The sequence below is a fragment of the Anolis sagrei genome, chromosome 6, assembly GCF_037176765.1.
Source record: "Anolis sagrei isolate rAnoSag1 chromosome 6, rAnoSag1.mat, whole genome shotgun sequence".
Taxonomy (NCBI): domain Eukaryota; kingdom Metazoa; phylum Chordata; class Lepidosauria; order Squamata; family Dactyloidae; genus Anolis; species Anolis sagrei.
In genome coordinates, this window is record NC_090026.1 from 10,941,233 (window position 1) to 10,958,434 (window position 17,202).

A 17,202-nucleotide genomic window follows, 5' to 3' on the forward strand; every position below is an offset into this window, starting at 1 on the left:
GCGTGGCAGGGGATGGCTAGTGTAGAGATAAGCTACAGAGGTGCCCTGGGCTTTGATGAATTTGTATTTTGTAGGAGGCTCTCCTATCCTGATGCAATGGAAAACAATTCCAACTTTGCTGCCTTGTGGACTTTAGGCTTCATATGTAATCAGTTGCGGAACCCTCCCCCCAGCATCAACTGCCGCTCTGGCCCAGAGTGAAGGGGAGGCAGGGGGAGTAACATCTTGTCTCCTGCATATGTCATCAGTTGGGGACTCCTCCCCCCAGCACCAACTGCCGCTCTGGGCCAGAGGACAGTTCCATCTTGTCTCCTGCATAAGTCATCAGTTGAGTACCCCTTCCCCCATAGTTTCCTGTGCTACACAAATAATATAATGTAATATATTGTATATACATATATTTATAATGTTATAATGTAATACAATATAATACTACTAATAATAATAAATTATAATTATATATATTTTATTACATGTAGTATTACTAATAATCTTACAATATAATGGTATAGTACAACATAGTAATATACAATACTGATATTATACTATGCTAATAATATAATATATATTGTGTGTGTATATATATATCTTGTAAGCTGCTCTGAGTCCCCTTCGAGGTGAGAAGGGCGGCATATAAATATCGTAAATAAATAAATAAATATTCTAGCACCCACGAAGTGTCACATCGGTTCAAACTGTCTTGAAGAGCTGTAGATATGTCCTCTGCAGAAACCTGCCTTGACTACACCGCTGATCATGTTCCCTTAAAAAGTTAAACAAATAGTTTAATAGCTTGGATGACCTCACTTAGGTTTTCAATCATCTGTTGGAATTTCTGGCACTGAAAGAATAGATTTGAAATGAGATTCACCTTGGTTCCCACAGAGATCAACTGGATCTGCTTCTTAGCAGCAGGCAGTGAGAGAACTAGAAGGGATCCTAAGGGCCATCAAGTCCAACTCGCTGCCAACTAAGGAAACCCACTCTAAAGCTGGGACCCAATGTGGTATAGTGAGTTAAGTGTTGGGCCTGAACTCCAGGAGGTCATGATTCTAATCCCTGATCGATTGAAAGGCCTACTCTCCCAGTCTTGAAGGAAGACAATGGCAAATCCCCTCTAAACAAATTTTGCCAAGAAAACCCATAAATTGGAGTTCACTTGTGTTGGGATTAAACCTCATATTGCCCAAGTCTCAAGTCCTCAACCAGGACCAGTTAGTTTGATATAGACCAATGGTTCTCAACCTATGGTCCATGGACCTCCAGTGGTCTGCAAGAATGAAAATATAGTCCGCAGCCTCACCATTATTACACCGTTGCTTCGAAACCATGACAGCGACTGGTTTCACAAAATCCTCTAATATAATATAATATATATATATATATATACATATATTTATAATATTATACAATATAATACTACTAATAATAAAATATTATAATTATATATTTTATATTACATGTAATATTACTAATAATATTGCAATATATTGTATGTATATATATATCTTGTAAGCCGCTCCGAGCCCCCTTTGGGGTGAGAGTGCAGTATATAAATGTCGTAAATAAATAAATAAAAAATAAATATGTTCTGTATCAGAAACTAGAGCTGATGTGGTCTATCCAATGCAATTTTCTGAATCAGCACCCCAAATAATCAGACCAAATCTAAAGGTGACCAAAAACTGATTCATAACCCTTTTGGTAATAATGTTGAAGAGTGTTCCCTGCTCAAAGTGATCCCTGGTCAAAAAAAGGTTGGGAACCACTAGTATAGAATGACATGCCTCTTGAATGACAGTTGGGAATGTATCTAACTTCTCTCCTCTCTGTTTCTGGTCTCATTCTGATTGGTTGTTTAAAATAGGTACTTTTCTACTGAAAGCTTTCTGAATCTGGCTTCTGCCTTCTTACATTTTAGTATGGAGAGCATGTGCTGTGTGCTTTGAGATCTCTCTCTACTTGTGTGTCAGGAGAGATATAGTGATTATGTTTTTCCCTCTCTTTGAAATCTTAGACGAGATGGGTGTTAGAGTAGCTCAGACCCAGTTCTTGATTATTAAGAAATGCAATTATTCTTTATTATTGCAAATAAACCTTTTGTCATTTAAAAAAAAATTAGACCCTGCATGTTTGCCTCCTAAGCTCTGAATTCTTTCCAGCCACATCACACCGCACTTCACACTTTGCTCGCTAATGAGCAGAATTCTCAATTTTAAGTGTCCTGTTTGTTTTTAGATGCTCTGCTATATTTTAGGGTAGTTTTCCCTAACAACCTATAGGCCCATTTACAGCAATGAATTACAACTCAGACAGACAGAGTTTTGGAGCACAATACTCCTGACCTCACAATCGTGTTAAAAAATGAAGTATGGATTGTCGATGTTGCAATCCCAGGCGACAGCACAACTGAAGAGAAACAACTGGAAAAACTGACACAATATGAGGATTTGAAGATCGAACCTCAAAGACTCTGGCACAAACCAGTAAAGGTGGTCCCAGTGGTGATTGGCACACTGGGTGCAGTGCCTAAAGACCTTGGCCTGCAGTTAAACACAATCGGCGCTGACAAGATTACCATCTGCCAGCTGCAAAAGGCCACCTTACTGGGATCTGCAGAAATTATTCGCCAATACATCACACAGTCCTAGACACTTGGGAAGTGTGTGACGTGTGATCCAATACAACAGCCAGCAGAGTGTCTGCTGTGGACTCATCTTGTTGTGTTTCAAACAACAACAACAACAACAATAATAATAGGCTGGTGAAAACCAGACACCAGCATATACTCAAAGGAAGTCTTGAATAACCTCTTATGTTTTTATTCTCCCTCCCTTCTCACCAGCCTACCAAACATTCCCAGCACTCCTCACCTCTGGCACCACATCCACAGCCTCTGGAGACGTTTGAAGCTCAGTGCTGGGCCTCTCAGGGCTGCTCTCTTCTGTCCGCAGGGCAATGGGTTGGATCTGCAGGGCAGGCGGGGGCAGGATCTTGATCTGTAAGGGGGGCGGAGGCTGCTGGAGGTTGAGGCGCACCTTTTGCTGGAAGGGAGGCTGCTGCATGGCCTGGAGGGGTGGAGGCTGCTGCAGGATGGTGACCGGTTGGGTCGGGGGCTGCTGGGGCATTTGCTGAAGGGGTGGGGGCTGGAGGCGTGGAAGATGCATGGATGTTGCTGCTGCGGCAGCTGCGGCCAGCACTGACCGGGTGACAATCTGGGTGGTTCCCGTCCCAGCCTGCAGCTGCCCCAGCTGGATGCCCCGCGAGGTCACCATGGTGGCGGGGATAACTGTCACCACACCCCCTTGTGATGACACCGCCAACGAGGAGGGCAGCATCTGCTTGGGGATGATGATCTTGGTAATGCTGGTTTGGCCGGCCACCTGGGGCCCCGCGCTAGAGGTCACCACCACGGTGGGCTGGGTGGAGACGATGGTCGGAGGAGGTGGGGGGCTCTCGAGGGACGGTGGGGTAGGCAGCACCGGAGCCGGAGAAGTGGACTCCACAACTGGGGCCACCTGCTCAGGCGGTGAGGAGACTGGATCCGGCTCTGCTGTTTCGACAACCGTCTGGGAAGAAGAAAGTGGAAAACTGAGTCAAAAATGAGAGGGACACTCTACTTGTTCAAATTGGGTCTTCATCAATAACAACTCGAATGCTGGGTTGAAGACCAAAATTATGGATTTTAACATGACTCCTGGATAATTTATGTATTTGTTTCATTTATAAACCACCTTTCTCACCAACCCCCACCCCTTCAAGGTGGCTACAACTCCGGATAAGTCAACAGTCATTCTAAGGAGAAGCAAAAGCACCAATGCCATCACTGTCATGTTTCCTTTTTCAAAAAAAATATAAATTTAATTTTTATACATTAACAGCTTACAGTGTAAACAGAACACAAAAAACTGGACATTTTGAGTCAAGCAATAAACAAATGTCATATCCAAAATTCCTGACCAACAAGGTTGTGTTGTTTTCCTTTTTCACTCCCTACAACCTATTTAATAAAAACCAACCAATATGAACCAAATTCTGATCTATTAGTTTCCCACCTGAACACCCTCATTTCCATGGATAATTTATCATTTAAGGCAACATTCCATACCTCCCCATATTATGCTTCCAGCGTGAGATTGGTTACTATCTTCCAATTCCTTGCAATTACAAGTCTTGCCACTATGAGTAAAATAATCACCAATTCTTTCTTTTTCATTTCTAAATTTAACTTTGTGGCATTCGTTAGTAATGCTAACTTAGCTTCCAGGGTGATGTTTAGTCCTATAATGTTACCTATTTCCATAAATATATTGTTCCAAAATCTCTTCAACTGGGGGCATTTCCACCATAAATGAGAAAATGTCCTTTTCGGATGCCACATCTCTAGCAGAGGTTACTTTGCTACCTATCCATCTGGTGTAATTTCACCGGTGTGGTATACCATCTCCATATGACTTTGTACACGTATTCTTTTAATCTTATTGACAAATTCTTAACCACTCTCCTTTTCCAAGCAAGATCCATCAGAGGCCCTAGATCTCCTTCCCATACTTTTTCTAACAGCTTCAGTCCTGTTTCCTTGCCTATGAATCCACTGTATAGTTTCCCAATTAATCCTTTCTCAAATATTCCTTGCTTTTGGTGGGGACGAGGGAGGTGGCCTTCTCGGTGGTGGCCCCTCGGCTCTGGAACTCCCTCCCTAGGAAGATCAGACAAGCTCCCACTTTGTCCTCTTTCTGGAGTCAACTAAAAACCTGGATGTTCCAGTGTGCTTTTGATTAAGCAGTCCACCAGTAATTTTCCTGTCCCTACTTTAAGTTCAGCACTTTACACCAGCCCTCTTATGGTCTACCTCAACGTGTTTGATGACATTTCCAGCCCTGCCTATTTAATTGTTGCACTTTCCTTGCGCTCCGTCTTGTCTTTACTAACAATATAATATAGTATATTGTATATACATATAATATTTATAATATTATAACGTAATACAATATAATACTAGTAGTAATAATACAATATTATAATTATAATTATATATTTACATTACATGTAACATTACTAATATTACAATATAATAGTATAGTGCAATATAGTAATATATAATACTGATATTGTACTATGTTAATAATATAATATAGTGTATGAAAATATATCTTGTAAGCCACTCTGAGTCCCCTTCGGGGTGAGAAGAGCAGCATATAAATGCCATAAATAAATAAAATAATAAATAAATGTATTGCACTCAGGGAGTCTGTACCTCAGCTATGTTCTTTTTTTCTCAGCCATATTGTTTTGATGTTGTTTACAATTGTGTTTGTTTTTTATTTTATCTGATGTTTTTAATTGGTTGTGTTTCACTTGTAATTTTGGGCTTGTCCCTTGTAAGCCGCCCCGAGTCCCCAAGGGGAGATGGTTGGCGGGGTATAAAAATCAAGTTAAGCTTAAGCAGCTGAGGGGGGAAAGGAAGGGGCCTGAGGCCAGGAATTGTGGGAGTTGAAGTCCAAAACACCTAGAGGGCCAAAGTGTACCCATGCCTGGTACAGAATCACACAAGCTGACCCCCAAATAGGCAAAGGAAGCAATCCCTCTTACCTGGCACTCTTGGTTGTCACGATAGGCTGCCAACGCTTTTAAATATTCTTTCTTTGCTGCCTCTGTTTTCCTCTTGTACACCTGCAAGGGAAAAGGGGAGCTGTTGCAGAGAATGCCATACTCCTCTTTAAACTGCAAACATTTGCTGTCCGTTAAACAACCTGCACTAGGACACAGTCCACAGCTCTTTGGTTTCCCTCAGTGATTCATTAGAGTTATAGAACGTAAATATGCGTGATCTGTAAGTATTCAGCCTTCAGATATTTTTTATTACAACTCCAACCAGCCCCAGATGACAATGAATAATTGCTGGAAATAATGGGTGTTGCAGTCCAAAAAGAGCTGGCAGTTCCCACATTTCCCATCTATGCTACGGAAGACATGCTTCATATGATCAAGACCTCTCAAAGGTCTCCTTCTTGCAGCTCTGCAAACATGGCTTCCTTATCAACTCTTCGGTTTTCTCCATCCCCAACTCTTTTGTCATCACAGAGTCCTACATCTTTCTCAGTTTCTATTCTGCTGCACCCTCAGAATACATACTTGCTTCTGTTCCTCCCCCAAGCTGTCCCACATGGAGGCCACGATCTTGGAGACTTCGCCAAAGGTGGCCTTGGGGTTCTGCCCCTTGATGGCTGCCTGAGTGTCGCGGAAGAATAAGGCATAAGCCGAGACGGGCTTCTGAGGCTCGTTGGGGTCTTTCTTTTTTTTCTGCTTCTTGGTCGGTTTCTGCTTTTTTGCTGCTTCCAGAACCACTGTGGGAAGTGTAACCTGCATGGGCACTATAGACGCTGTGATGGTTGGCTTAGCAATAGAAACCTGCTGCAGGACAGAGACAGACAAGGTTAGGAAAGGTTCCAGGCAGGCAAGACTGCTGAGAATAAAAGCAATAACAAAACAAGGCTACCCTGGCCAACACTTTTTTTCTTGTTTTTATTTATTTATTATATAATACATAGAAACATACCATCTTTGAAATTAACATTCAAAATACCAGTATTTTCCCCAATCCCACCACCACCACAACACCACCACCCCAGCGCCCAGGAACAGTTAAGTACTTTTGCTGTATTTATTACAATTGTTCAATCATGAGAATAGTCTGATTTAACACCGTATATTTATCTTTCCCCTTTATTCTGTATATGAGACCCTTCCATTTTGCTTCCCATGTCCTTCTGCTTTGACCCGTCATATAGTAACTTTTCCTTTCACTAATATAATCTTGGAGAAGGTAATCGGCTAGATATTTATACCAAGTTTTTATATCCCATTTCTTGTGGTCCTTCCAGCCCAGGGCCACTGAGGCTTTGATTGCCTCTATCATGTGTTTTATTATTTCCTCACTTACTTTATATTCCCCTTTACTTTCCAATTTCTGGGTAAAAATTTGAGTCTTGTTCCATTCTGTATTTATCCCTAATAGCTCCTCCATTTCCTCCCTGATTATTTCTTGGAACTTTTGGATTTTTTCACATTCCCACCACATGTTGGTGTATGTTTTTCCACAGTAATTTTGGGCACGTTTTCATAATATGCGCCAGTTGCACAGGAGTTCTGTACCATTTTGTCAGTATTTTCAGTTGCATTTCTTTAATCTTTAGGCCAACACTTGATAAACGTTAAAGGTTTTCCCCTGACATTAAGTCCAGTCGTGTCCGACTCTGGGTGTTGGTGTTCATCTCCATTTCTAAGTCAAAGAGCCGGTGTTGTCCATAGACACCTTCAAGGTCGTGTGGCCGGCATGACTGCATGGAGCGCCGTTACCTTCCCACACAAGCGGCACCTATTGATCTACTCACATTTGCATGTTTTCGAACTGCTAGGTTGGCAGAAGCTAGGGCTGAAAGCGGGAGCTCACACCGCTTCTCAGATTCGAACCTGTGACCTTTTGGTAAGCAAAATCAGCAGCTCAGCAGTTTAACCCACTCCGCCAACGGGGGCTCCTGGTGCATGCTACACTTGATGCATGCTACCAATACCAGCAATGGGCATAATGTGCAAAGACACAGTGTGGTTAAACTGGGCTTCCACAGAACCCTACTGCAGCAAACAGGCTAAGACTCACCCGCCTGATCTCTTCTGGTTCCTCCTCAGGCATGGAACTGGCAGGTGAGGGAGTTGGGGAGAGCCGCTCCTCAGGAGACTGGGCCGCAGGAGGTAGGATGGATCCACCTCCCAGGCTGAGGCCCAGCTGAGAGCTGAGTTCTGACTGGTCAATGGTGGTCAGCTGCCCATGTCCCATGAGGCTGGAGCCGATGTCGGTCATAGGCACGTCGATGGTGACGGGTGGATTGGCGCTATACTGAGTCCCCATGGGATGATCCAAGTCCTGAAGGAGTGAAGGATAAAAAAGGAAACACAACTCAAGTCATGGAGATAGCTTTAAGAAGGAAGGAAGGCATGCATATGTCTTTTAACTGAATATACAAAAGTAGCAGGAGACTGCTCTCCTGTTTTCCTTCATATGATTTTATTTAGGCTGAGATTAGAGACAGATTTATCTATTTATTTACTTTATTTATACCCTGCCCTTTCACCCCAAAAGGGACTCAGAGCGGCTTTACAAACTGCAGCAAAAATTCAATGCCATTCCATACAAATAAAATAAACACACCACATTCAATTATAAAACAAGTAAAGCATATAAACAGTTAAAATATATAAAGCAATAAAACAGATTAAAACATAACAAAAGTGCTGAATCATAATTTCCAAGTTTCAAAGTGTTCCATGGACATTAATCGGATTTCAAGGTTACAATCAAATTCTGTTACCCTATTCTCCAAATGCTTGTTCACAAAGCGAGGTCTTAAGACCAGGAGGGATGGAGCCAATCTAATGTCACTGGGGAGGGAGCTCCTCAGCCAAGGGGCCACCACTGAGAAGGCTCTGTCTCTCATTCCCACCAGTCACCCGTGTGAAAGGGGTGAGACCGAAAGCAGGGCCTCCCTAGCAGATCTTAAAGTTATAGTTGGCTCATAAAGGGAGATGTGTTCAGACAGGTAAGTCGGATCAGAACTATATAGGGCTTTATAGGTCAAAACAAGCACTCTGAATTGAGCCCGGTAGAGAAACCGGCAGCCAGTTGAGCTGCCACCCGTTGGACTACTTGGAGCTTTCGAACTGTTTTCAAAGGCAACCCCACATAGAGCATGTTGCAGTAGTCTATTCAGGATGTAAGAAGAACATGGACCACCGTGGCCAAGTCTGACTTTCTAAGATATGGGTGTAACTGGTGCACAAGTTCTAATTGGGCAAACTGCGAATCTATGTCTTCAGGGGGAGTGTAACCCCATCCAGCACAGGCTGTAATTCTATACCGTGCTCAGCCGTGACCAGGAATACCTCCATTTTGTTTGGATTCAATTTCAATTTGTTCGCCCTCATCCAGATTGTCACAGCCACCCAAACGGCCTCCTTAGCAGCAGGTGGAAAGGAGTGATAGAGTTGTATGTTATCTGTGTACAGATCCCATCTCTTTCCTTAAAACGTCTATTTATGCCAGAGGGCACACAAGAAAAGCAGGCAATTGTACAAAGCCATGCAGTTATTCTCAAACCCAATATGAACAGGAAGATGCCCTGCTATCTGTTAGCCGTATAAACAGGTAACTGTGCTCACAATGCCTTCCAACAGCACTCCTTGTGTTCAGGTCATCTTCCAAAGAAACAAAGAACTGTAGACTCACCATGGACAACCCACTGCTCAACAGCCCTCCGCTTTGCTCCATGAGGCTGTGGCTAATGCCCACGGGTATGTCAAGTGCCTGCACCCCATACTGGGCTGAGAAGGTGGCATCTGGAGCAGTCACAGGGTCGCCCAAGTCGTCAAAATGTCCAACGACATCAGCGACAGCCAGGGAAGGGTCGGCGTCCAGCGCAATGGGAGGGATCTCAAACTCTTCATCCCCCAAGCTTGGTGTGTGGAAAGTCTGAGTGGGCCAGGAGAGAAAGATTAATTTAGACATAGAAACCTCAGAAGGCATCTAAGCCTAGTTATATACTGCTCATCTAAACCAATATTGTTTATTCTGGGCTAGAATTACTCATTTTAATCCCCGCTCCACCAAATGACTGTAAGTGAATATCTGTGATCCACCCAAAAGCTTCCACAACCCATTCATCCTTAACTCTCCTAGGTCCTTAGATTTGTTTGTTAATCTTGCCATGCTATAAGACAGGGAAGAGCCCTTTCATGTGACTTTCAATGCAATCCTTTCAAACTGAGGACCCAAGGACAAAACTGGGGATTGACCATGTCTCTACTACTGAGCCTCAGATGGCAGAATCTCCCTGATTCTTCTCATTTGGCACAGATGCTTTGTATCCTGCACTGATCCCTTCCGCATCCCCTGCAAGCCACCCTTTATGGGATCCAACTCACCTCAGCTCCTGACAAGAAGGGATGGGCTGTCCCAGTGATTGCCAGGTAATTCTCATTTCCTCCAGGGAACTTAAAGAAAAGAGAACATTAATGTGCAATTAGATCTCCTTATTCACCACCACAAAGATGCTAAAACACATCAGAAATCCACAGCAAGGTAAGATCCTACTCATACATGAAGTAGTCCCTTGTGATCTTTTACAAAGCATGTAAGACTTGATTTTTCCTCTACTTTCATTCTTTCTCCAAGGGACCCAATCCAGAATGTCTGATTTTTCCATCCCCGTGTGAGGTGTGCTAGGCTGAGATATAGCAATTGGCCTAGGATATCTATGAACCTTCATGTCCACCAGTTGAGAATTCAAACTTTAGCCTTCCTGGTCCTACTTCGAACCCATCATCACACAAGCCAAACTATCATACTTGAAATATGCATTCTGTGAATTCAACTTCAGCCCTTCTTGCTCACTGCCCCATACACTTGGAACGGCTATCACGTTTTCAACTTGGCTCAACAAATGGCTTCTAGGACATGCCTGACACACAAAGGCAGGTGTAGATTTCACTGGTTCTTTGCAGCATCTTTCAATCTTGGAGTTCGCCATGGGAGGCTGATGAGCATCAGCCCATGATTGAAGTGTGTCAGCAGGAGAATACAAGGGACAGCTGCATCCAAAATGTGTTGTATTAATGAAAAGGTCACCTTTTTCTAGCCTAATATTCATTAGATGTGTCTGACAATTCCCAACAGGTCTGACCACTGGCCACGATGACTACGAGTGACAGGACCTGCAGCCAAAATTATCTGAAAGACCCCAGATATTCAGACCATATTTGATATACTGAAGGATCAGTAATGCAGGTTCTGATGTCCTCTGTTGCTAACGTCAGAGGAGAGCAAAAGGATATGAGGGAAATGAAAAGAGATTCCAGTATCTTACAATTAAAGATCTTATTTTTTGGATTTATATTCTGCCTTTCCTCCAATTAGATTATAATGTACACATACAGTAATATTCCTCTCCGCTTCATCTAATTTAACAATCACAGAATCATAGAATTGGAAGAGACATAAAAGGCCATCCAATCCCTCTGAGCTGTTCAGCAGTGGAACTCTCTGCCTGGAGTGTGGTGGAGGCTCCTTCTTTGGAGGCTTTTAAACAGAGGCTGGATGGCCATCTGTTGAGGTTGCTTTGAATGAGATTTCCTGCTTCTTGGCAGAATGGGGTTGGACTGGATGGCCCATTAGGTCTCCTCCAACTCTATGATTCTATTATTCTAATGCAGAAAAATACAATCAAAACACTCCTGACAGATGACCATCCAACTTCTGCTTTAAAAAATCCTGTACATAAAAGACACAGAATTATGGATAGAGAACATTTGATCCTAGATCTTCCACTTCAAAGTCCAACTACTTCACCACAATGGTTTTGCAATGTAGAATGGAAAAGGGCATATTGTAGTTGTCTTGCAACATCACAGGAAGATGTCCTGTAGCAAGGACCTGACTGGAATATGGACTTAAAAGATAATAATGTACTCTAGGATGCCAGTGAAGTTGTCTCTATGCAACTACAAACACATTCATTGTCAAAGACAAAACAGTTTCCTGCCACTTCAAACAGTGAGTGAAATACACACTGGCCTTGTGCATAAAACTCCATTGGAACAAAACAAAATAAAATCCACCACATTCAGTTTTCATGCCCCAGTCATCACTGAATCCCAAGCTGTCTTCCAATAAATGCAAGTCAGACAGCACTTCTATCTCCACCCAAAAATGTACTCCTGAGCATATTCTTGTGGCAAAGTTTTCCAAAGCTGCATTGCTCAACTGGATGAACATCAACCCCGTTAAAGGGTTTGAAAATGGCAATTCAGCCTATATGGGATGGGTAACAAGACAAAATGAGCAATGCTGGCTACAACAAAAATATCAATAAACAGCTGACACAAAAGTTCCTCTAGCATCAAGGAGTGAAAGAATTCAAGATTCATTTATTTTATCCAAGAGATATCCATTCACCCTCTTGTTTGCGCTCAGTCGAGATGACACTGCCACTAAAGTTTTTTTTGAAATGTGCAATAGTTTGAGTACTGCACTGGGGCTCTGGCATTCCATGTTTCAAACCCCAATTCAGTCATGGAAAGCCACTGGATGATTTTGGGCAAGTCACACTCTTTAGATCTTGTCAACTCACAATGACAGGTTACCAGAAGTTGGGCTTGAAGGCACATAACAACAAAATGTTTTACAAATATATATAAATACATTACAAAATAATGGATATGGGTTCACACCATCCTCCAGGCCTTGATATACCTGTATCATTCCAGTTTTTACTTCACATTCCCACCAATCATCACAGCTTTACAATATTTCAGTCAAATAAACCTATATTATCTCTACTCTCTACAGGATCTTCTCCACCTTTCTTGTCTCTTCAAATGACAAACTTTAGTGGTTACACACTCTTTCGCACAATGTTTCTTATGGCTTTTAACCTTTTATCCATTTGGTCAGTCCCTTCTTCGAATCCTGCAGTACTTATTTCTCTTTCCTTCATTCAACCCCAACATTCTGGTTTCTTGATCCAGAAGGGAGGAATCCAGAGGATAGGGTTCAATCATGACTATAAACCACAATCAAATGACACTTCTGCAGCTAGAAGACATGCTGGATGGGGGCTGCTACTTCTAGGCATTGCTTTGGGACTTTTCTGGATTATATGGACCCAATCTGATGGCCCGGCTCTACGTCACTCTTCCAAAACATGCAATAAATCATAGTTACTGTTGAAAGAGGTAGATGAAACTAGCAAGTACCACATTGATTTTAAAGGCATTGTTGGAGTTTCAAGATAGTTACTAGAAGGAACAGATCAAAGTGAGGAGAAACGGCCCCTCCAGATGCTGAAATATTGCAACCCTCATCATCCCACAGAAGTGGGATGTCCTGGCTAAGGCTGAAGAGATGTGCAAACCAACTACCTCTATAGACAGATGGGTATTTCCTATATTTTTCTGGCTCAATAATTAATTTTGTTTTAAATACCCAGAGATCTTTGAACCTTGTCATATTAGTCAGTACTTCTGAGAATTAAATGGCGCCTCATATGATGGCTGTGGAGGCAATAATGACACTGGAGGGCTAAAGGCTCCAAATCATGAAAGTAGATGATAGTTCGTAGGAAAACCAGATTTCTTCTAGGGCAAATGCTAGCAACCCCTCCTCATTCCCACATATAATACACCAGGAGTGGCTGTCGTGGAGCCCTCCCAAAGTTGTTGGTTGGCACAACCCATCAGCCCTAACTGCCCCAGAAGATTCAATGGTGAGGAATCCGGCACTTGAAGTCTGACAACACCAGGATTCTTATCCCTGCTGTACATTTCCCTGTATTCAAGAGTAGAATGACCTGCTTCCCATCTATGAATTGAGTATCTCTTATCCAGAATGATGAAATACCAAACAATCCAAAATTGTTCACATGGATAGCTGATGTAGTGACAGCCTGTGCTTTCTGGTGATTTCAGTGCGTTCAAGCTTTGTTCCATACACAAAATTATTCAAAAATACGGCCATGTATATGTACAATATAAATAAATTCCATTTTCAGTAGTGTTCTATTACCTGGGCGGAGCTGAAAAGGGGGCCTAGACAGAAAAAGATAATCCATTTTAGGGGGTTTGAAGGAATAAAACCATTTCGCCCTATTTCCCTGTTTCCACTGGGAGCTCCATATATAAGTAGGTAAAGGTTCTCCCCTGACATTAACTCCAGTCGTGTCTGACTCTGGGGGGTTGTACTCATCTCCATTTCTAAGCCGAAGGGCCAGCGTTGTCCATAGACACCTCCAAGGTCATGTGGCCGGCATGACTGCATGGAGCATCATTACCTTCCTGCCGGAGCGGTATCTATTGATCTACTCACATTTGCATGTTTTTGAACAGCTAGGTTACAATATAAACATACAAACACACCATATATGTGTGTGCGTATTGTATCCCAAAGACTTCTGGTCCCAGATATTTCAGACAAAGGAGACTACCTCAGACATGGGCAAACTTCGGCCCTCCGGGTGTTTTGGTCTCCAACTCCCATAATTCCTAACAGCCTACCGGCTGTTAGCAATTATACGAGTTGGAGACGAAAACATCTGGGGTGGTGAAATTTGCCTGTGCATGCTCTATCTGTACTGAGCCCCATTGGATTTTGTGTTCTGTGTTCTGGTTCTCCAAAGTACCTTATTATGTATAGATATAAATTCCCCAGGTGGCACAGTGGGTTAAACCGCTGAGCTGCTGAACTTGCTTACCAAAAGGTTGCAGGTTTAAATCTGGGGAGTGGCAAGAGTTCCCGCTGTTAGGCCCAGCTTCTGCCAACCCAGCAGATCAAAACCATGCAAATATGAGTAGATCAATTAGTACCGCTCTTGCGGAAAGGTAGAGCTTTTTCAATCTATTCTCCAATGTTGTGGAACTCATTGCCTCCATATGTTAGAGCAATGTCGGAGTTGGGACCTTTTGTAAAAGCACCCAAGACTTGGCTGTTTGGTTGTGCATTTAAGTAATCAGATCAAATTTGCCAAATAGTCACTGCTAAAGGTTTTTATGTTGAATGTTTTATATTGTGAAATGCTATTTTAAATTGTAAGTCGCTTGGAGCACCTTGGTGGAGAGCGACTAATTAAGAAATAAAATGAAGTGAAGCAAAGAAGTGAAGTAACGGCGATCCATGCAGTCATGCTGGCCACATGACCTTGGAGGTGTCTACGGACAACACCAGCTGTTCGGCTAAAAATTGGAGATGAGCACCAACAACCAAGAGTCGGACACGACTAGACTTAAATGTCAAGGGAAACCTTTACCTTTACCATATGAACCTGTTTCCAAGGAAGATGAGAAGTAATCAAGATGAAGTGAGGAACTCGGATCCCTACATGGCAGGGGAAAACCTTTACCTTATGAATTCCCAAGTCCATAAGATATGTATGTATGCATATTTACGATTTATCGATCTATGAAATTCCAAATACTTCTGGTCCCATGCATTCATTCAGACAGGGCGAATCCAGTGGGGAGGAATAAAGGTTGACTATCCCTTGTCAAGGCCTTTGACTGTGTGGATCATAATAAATTGTGGCAAGCTCTTGGTGGGATGGGCATCCCAAGCCACCTTGTCTCTCTCCTGAGGAATCTGTACAAGGACCAAGTAGCAACAGTAAGAACTGACCACGGAACAACAGACTGGTTCAAGATTGGGAAAGGCGTACGGCAAGGCTGCATACTCTCACCCAACCTATTGAACTTGTATGCAGAACACATCATGCGAGGATGTGCGGGGCTTGATGAATGCAAAGCTGGGGTGAAAATTGCTGGAAGAAACATTAACAACCTCAGATATGCAGATGACACCACTCTGATGGCCAAAAGCGAGGAGGAGCTGAGGAGCCTTCTAATCAAGGTGAAAGAAGAAAGTGCAAAAGCTGGGTTGCAGCTAAACATCAAAAAAACCAAGATTATGGCAGCAAGAATGATTGACAACTGGAAAATAGAGGGAGAAAATGTGGAGGCCGTGACAGACTTTGTATTTCTAGGTGCAAATATTACTGCAGATGCAGACTGTGGCCAGGAAATCAGAAGACGCTTACTTCTTGGGAGGAGAGCAATGTCCAGTCTCGATAAAATAGTAAAGAGTAGAGACATCACACTGGCAACAAAGATCCGCCTAGTCAAAGCCATGGTATTCCCTGTAGAAACCTACGGATGTGAGAGCTGGACCTTAGGGAAGGCTGAGCGAAGGAAGATAGATGCTTTAGAGCTGTGGTGCTGGAGGAAAGTTCTGAGAGTGCCTTGGACTGCGAGAAGATCCAACCAGTCCATCCTCCAGGAAATAAAGCCCGACTGCTCATTGGAGGAAAGGATACTAGAGACAAAGTTGAAGTACTTTGGCCACATCATGAGGAGACAGCAAAGCCTAGAGAAGACAATTATGCTGGGGAAAGTGGAAGGCAAAAGGAAGAGGGGCCAACCAAGGGCAAGATGGATGGATGGCATCCTTGAAGTGACTGGACTGACCTTGAAGGAGCTGGGGGTGGTGACAGCCGACAGGGAGCTCTGGCGTGGGCTGGTCCAGGAGGTCACGAAGAGTCGGAGACGACTGAACGAATGAACAACAACATCCCTTGTCTGAAATGTTAGGGACCAGAAGTAAATTCCAAATACATCCTTGTAGATTTCAATGGCTTCTCTGTGTAGTCTGACATGGTGGTTGTTGGAGTGGTCCAGCATTTCTGTGTTCTCAAATAATATGCTGTGTCCAGGCTGGTTCATCAGGTGCTCTGCTATGGCTGATTTCTCTGGTTGAAATAGTCTGCAGTGCCTTCCATGTTCCTTGATTCCAGCAGAGAAGAGCTCTTTGCCCCACCCCAGTCATTCCACAGATATATTAACCCATTTTCCTAATTCCAACAGACCTCACTATCTCTGAGGATGCTTGCCATAGACGCAGGCGAAACATCAGGAGAAAATGCCTCTAGAACATGGCCATATAGCCCGGAAAAACCCACAATAACCTAAAGATGAAAAGTAATCAAGATGAACTGAGGAATCCTGATCCCTTACATGTCGGGGGAAAGCCTTATGAATTCCCAAGTCCGTAAGATATGTATGTATGCATATTTACGATTTATCGATCTATGAAATTCCAAATACTTCTGGTCCCATGCATTCATTCAGACAGGGCGAATCCAGTGGGGAGGAATAAAGGTTGACTATCCCTTGTCTGAAATGTTAGGGACTAGAAGTAAATTCCAAATACATTTCAGACAAGGGATAGTCAACCTGTATTCGTCCTCACTGGATTCGCCCTGTCTGAATGAATGGATGAATGCGTGGGGCTTCCACCCATGCTGGTTTCAAGGAAGAGGAGTCCATAGGAGTGCATAGGTGGAGGCAGTAACGAGACAGACACTCAAACGGCCCCTGGGAGGCCCTCTCCCCTTCCCCGAGGCCCCCTCACCTCCATGGCCGCGGCGAAGGAAGCTCCAGAGCAGGGAGAGCGGGGAGACCCCGCTCGACTCTCTCTCCCCCTCCTCCTCCCCCTCCAGTGCCTCTCCCGGAAACGGAAGCCTCTTCCGCCTCTTCCGCCCACCCAAACGAAGGCCGGCAGGGAACGTCACTTCCGCCCGACGTTTTGCACACGGCCCTTTCCTGTGG

At 43.4% G+C, this 17,202-nt stretch overlaps 1 protein-coding gene across 2 annotated transcripts in view; it reads right to left on the minus strand.

Moving 5' to 3' along the window:
* The window catches only part of TOX4 (TOX high mobility group box family member 4), a 20,933-nt gene extending 3,777 nt beyond the window's left edge, over positions 1-17,156 (minus strand). Inside the window, exons 1-7 of one of the 2 annotated variants that reach the window (XM_060780064.2) lie at positions 17,006-17,156; positions 9,979-10,047; positions 9,284-9,526; positions 7,661-7,924; positions 6,136-6,411; positions 5,593-5,673; positions 2,874-3,569 (exon numbers count right to left, since the gene is read on the minus strand). In XM_060780064.2, the coding sequence (XP_060636047.1) occupies positions 2,874-3,569; positions 5,593-5,673; positions 6,136-6,411; positions 7,661-7,924; positions 9,284-9,526; positions 9,979-10,047; positions 17,006-17,011 (1,635 nt within the window). In that variant the 5' untranslated portion in view covers positions 17,012-17,156. Of the gene's footprint in view, positions 1-2,873; positions 3,570-5,592; positions 5,674-6,135; positions 6,415-7,660; positions 7,925-9,283; positions 9,527-9,978; positions 10,048-17,005 lie in introns of both variants that reach the window. The other variant, XM_060780062.2, reaches the window with a different exon arrangement.
* Between the last annotated feature and the right edge of the window lie 46 nt (positions 17,157-17,202).